Source organism: Octodon degus, unplaced genomic scaffold, assembly GCF_000260255.1.
Source record: "Octodon degus isolate 3935 unplaced genomic scaffold, OctDeg1.0 scaffold00010, whole genome shotgun sequence".
Taxonomy (NCBI): Eukaryota; Metazoa; Chordata; class Mammalia; order Rodentia; family Octodontidae; genus Octodon; species Octodon degus.
In genome coordinates, this window is record NW_004524586.1 from 2,278,116 (window position 1) to 2,283,036 (window position 4,921).

A 4,921-nucleotide genomic window follows, 5' to 3' on the forward strand; every position below is an offset into this window, starting at 1 on the left:
AAATCAAGAACTTTTCCTTTCCCTTGTGTCCTTCTAATACACTGAGACATTTGAAGTAGTTTAAGCCTCTGTCATGTAAAATGTTCCTTAGTATGGTTTTATGGGAATGTTTTCCTGGAGATTAGATTCCAGTGGTGTGTTCTGGCGAGGTTACTCAGCTCCTGAGTGCATGCGTGCCCCGTGGTATCGACTGTGCCCAGGCTGCGTGGTTGCATTTTGTGCCATTGTTAGCGGTGCTTAAGTTAGCACTTGGTAAGGTGCTGTCTTCCAGGCCTCTGCATTAGTGGGTCTCTGTTTTACAAAAAGTAATTAATTAAAAGAAATGAATGGCTCTTTAAGACATTGTAAATACTCTATTTCCCAATTTGCCTAAAGTTTTAACGTTGATGGATGAAGCTTTTCTAAAAGTTGATGGCCTCAGTTATTCTGTTGAGAAGTGACTTTTCTAATTTTGTTTGCTGTGCTTTAGAATTCATCTGCGGTAATGAATCCCCACATTTTTTTAAATTAAGAGAAACATGTTTCATCTCAGTGATAAACAATGTATCACTGTACTTATTGATATCATTCTCAAAATGATCTGTTAATATACCAAACTTCCATTTAAAAATGGCCAAAATGAAAGAGTTCTAAATACTGTCTTTACAAGGGTGAGTGCAGGGCTCCATTTTAAGCCATAATCCACATACAAAATGTGAAAGCCCTGAAGTGATAAAATAGAGTAACAGGTGAAATATGCTCCAGTTCTTGGGTTGATGATAATTAGAGGCAATTTGGGATGCATATTCCCAAGTACTCAGTGTTTGAACTGCTAAGAAAGGCAGCTTGGCCTTTAAACTTGACTATGCTATTACTTGGCCTGTCTGTTTGGAAGGCTTACTGTTTTTCTTTGAATACGGGCTTCCTCAATCATAAATCAGAGATTGGTCTCAATGACTTCCAACATTTCTATCCTCTCAACTTCTTTATCTCTCATTTTCAGGGAACAGCTTTAATAACATCACTGACTTCTGTGTTACATGATGACCAAGAATTCCCTAATCCAGAGATATTTGACCCTGGCCACTTTCTGGATGAGAATGGCAACTTCAAGAAAAGTGACTACTTCATGCCTTTCTCAATAGGTAATAGGATTTCCATCTGTATTTTTGGGGGCAAAACAAGGTTTTAGGACCAGCTATGACTTTCATAGTGCCTCCTCTCATGCTGGTATGTTTTCACTTTGTGTATTATTGAGGAGCACAACCCCATTACCCTTGCATTTTCCCTGATCATAGTACATCCTCATTATTAGTGGGGTTTTGCAAAATGTGTGACCTAGCCTTCCTAATTGGGGACGCTAGAGTGCAGGTCAAATGAACGCTGCCTCTGGATATATCATTGAGCTATTGGAAGTTTGTCTTAGAAGTGAAACTCATTTAGTTGTTCTTAGCTGCACAGCAAAAGTGTCTATGTCTACCTTTGGGTGTCTGCCCTGTGGTGTCCCTCACTTCCAGACTGAGATGGGTGGATGCAAGAATTCTACAGCACCTATGCGTTCCCTCATGAGTTAGAGAAGAGCAAAGAGATCATTAGTCCAACAGGATGAGTGCAAATTGCTGAGGAGGGCAGAAGGGGAAGTTGTTAGCATTTTGATTTTTATATCCTGACATATTCTAACAGGAAAAGGGACAATGAAAGTGCCTCACAGTGGGTTGGAATCAAGAAATGAGGAAATGGCAAGGTACTTCTAGGAGAGGTTGTATACAGGAGAGGCTAGGGTTTTTTTTTTCGGGGGGGGGGAGGTGACTGGCTCAGTCCACCCTAGGGGCAGGGCTGGCATGACATGTGTTGCTGGGGATCAAATCGCTATCCCTGCACGCTTGCCAAAGCTCGCCTAAACAAGTGCTTTAGACTGCTAAGCCATTTTGCCGGCCCGAGGGCAGCTTGTATAGATTCAAAAGTCAGAATCTTCAAAAATGAAACAGAACAGCTGAAGAATTAGAACTATGAATGGACATTCTGCAGTGGTTCCAAGAGCTCTGGTATTCCCACACTTGTGATCACGCAGGCTGGACATTCAATCTCATTCCTAAATTGCACATGCTGAGAATCTAGACATAGAGTGACCTTCATTATTTGCTGTGGCTTCGATGTATATGCTGGGTCTGCACCATACATATCAAGATGTCCAGGACTGAGACCTTCTTTTAAGGAACTGATTTTGCCAAAACAACAACAACAAATAACAGAATAGCTATCATGGTGATGCATGTGTCTGAGGGTAAGGTTCTGATTCCTGAGGGGATTATAATTATTATAAAGAGAAAATGACATAGGACATACATCCATATGGAAGAACATAGCCAGATTGAACAGCATGAGATGAAGCTGGAAATTTCATGGTGTTTTGAGACTAAAGAAGAGCCATGGCAAGATCTTAAAGGAAAGTGTGAGAAATGGAAATAGAGATTTAATAATAGAGAGGGAACAGGATGTGGAAGTCTAGATTAGGTCATTGAACCTTGTATCAGAAGACATGCACAAGAGCCACTTAAAGTTTTAAAGTGAGAGAGCGATACATGTAGGCGGGTGACTTTGAAGTTGCAGTAGGGAAAAATAATCTATGGCTCAGTGCTATTCTAGAGAAACACTGCTTCTGTTCATCTTTTTCTCTTCAACCCTATGGACAGAAATAGGTTTCTTTTTTAGAAACATAGTTTTGTAAACAATCTAAAATGTTAAAAATAGGAATTATAATGTGCGAATAGGTATTGACATTGTGATGTAGAGCCAATAGTCAATATGTATTATATTTGTGAAGGAAGTGTGCCTGATTCTGTGAGCTATAAAGTAGAAAGCAAGTGCGCAGTTCTTCTCTGTATCTGTCTATCCAACAACCTCATCTGTCACATAGCCATAAATTAGTTACTGCCCCTTGCTTTTGGTTACAGTTCAGAACCTAATGTTCAATGAGGGAATCCTGTATGTTTGTTGTTTTCCAGGAAAACGGATGTGTGTGGGAGAGGGGCTGGCTCGTATGGAGCTGTTCTTGTTCCTGACAACCATTTTACAGAGTTTTAATCTGAAATCCTTGGTTGACCCAAAGGACATTGAAACCATCCCAATTGCTAATACATTTGGCCATGTACCACCTTTGTACAAGCTACGCTTTATTTCTGTCTGAAGAGGGGCACGATGCCTGGGTACTTTTGTGCTGTCACCTGCAGCTTTGTCTCAACAGGAGATAATCCATCTCCTTCCCATCATTATGTGCACCTTCCTTCAGCTCTCCTCTTACATTTTGTCAGTCCTTCGTAATCCAGTGAACAGCCGACCCTCACTGAGGAGAATATTGTGGTCACTACACAAGAAAACCACAATCCTCTACACTCTGCAGCAACTGTGTTGAATACTACAAGTGCTAATACTTACCTAATGCTAAATTATTGGAATTATCTCATTGTTAAACAACAAATGACTTAATTATTATCAAATCTCATTATTAAGTGATCTTATTATTAAACATATGGTTTAATATGACAATTCAGAGCCATTCTTCACTGCTGTGAATAAAAAGTATTATTAGTTCCTGGGCTGTGTTTCCGACTTTCCTTCTTTTGCACATAATGCAGGTAAGAAATGGGTCTCATGCATCATGCCTTCATAGTGATCTGCAAAGTAAAGCCCTAAGAAGAAGGCAGACAATCTGAAGGCTGAGCAACTCTTATAGCTCTGGGTGATTTGTATTTGAAAGACAGAAACTGCTTCCAAAAGTAGCAGTGACTCTCGACAAGCACTGGGGGAGTCAGCTATAGGGGGGTGAACACTAGGAGCTCGTACGTCTCCTGCCTCCACTTTGGTGTTAATCTCAATGGAACATAAAGATTTAGGACATTCTTTCTCCATTGTTTTCAACTCAGAGTATGGATTAATTTATGTGTAGATATTACTAATAAGGTATTCTGAGTGTTATTTTTCTCTCTCCAAAGAACAAAAAATTATTGCAAACCCTGACATAGACCTATTGTTTTTTTACTTTTTAATCACATTGTTTTACACTCAACATAAACGTGATGGCAATTTGATGCTGTGACTTTAAAACTGTGCCATTTCTATTATGTAGACAACCCAACATCTTATACATAACAATTCCTGCTCATCCTTTTTTCCTTTTTTTTTTTTTTTTTTTTTTTTTGTGGAACTGGGGATTGAACTCAGGGCCTTATGCTTGCCAGGGAAGTGCTTATTCCACTGAGCCATCTCCCCGGACCCCATTTTTTCCATTTTTTAAAAAGGATTTTTATTTATTTATTATTTATTTTTCTGTATTTTAGGGAAGGGTCTACAGGGAGTTCAGGGTCTCATTATTGGATCAGACTTGCAGTGATTCTCCTGTTTACAGTCTCCCAAGAGCTAGAATTACATGCGCTACACCATATCCAGTCTCAATTGCTGTCTCGGCGCAGCCCGGGGACAGGACCAGCACTGCAGGCCCAAGGATCGAACCCCCAGCCCCTGCACCTGCTTTCAGGCACTTTATTCCACTGAGCTATTTGGATGGCCCTGGGTTATCTTTTTTTCCTATCCTCTAGTTTTGAAGTGTATGAAACACTAAAGGTATCATCTGTTAAAGTTTACCCATATCATCTTCCTGAAAACCCATATTGTGGCATGAATTGAGAGAAAACACACCCATATATATGCATAAATATGTATGTACCTATATCTGTATACATGGTGTATATGCACATGTAATATATTATATATGTCCATGTATACCTGAAATTAAAAGTGCTTCTTGGGAAGAAGTTTCCTGAGTGTGCTGGTCAGAGGTTGTCGGGCCAGGCTGGGGACTCTGCGACTTCACATCTTTAAATGGATGAGATGGCTGCCACTCAGAATTCCACAGATGAGCTTGATGAACTCAGAGAAGCCCTTG

General features: G+C 40.0%; 1 protein-coding gene across 1 annotated transcript in view; it reads left to right on the forward strand.

The window, feature by feature from the left end:
• LOC101566883 (cytochrome P450 2C55-like) overlaps nucleotides 1-3,525 on the forward strand; it is a 46,728-nt gene extending 43,203 nt beyond the window's left edge. Inside the window, exons 7-8 of the mRNA XM_023709029.1 lie at nucleotides 921-1,124; nucleotides 2,985-3,525. Coding sequence (XP_023564797.1) covers nucleotides 921-1,124; nucleotides 2,985-3,166 — 386 coding nt within the window. The 3' untranslated portion in view covers nucleotides 3,167-3,525. The remainder of the gene's footprint in view (nucleotides 1-920; nucleotides 1,125-2,984) is intronic.
• Nucleotides 3,526-4,921: the final 1,396 nt, after the last annotated feature.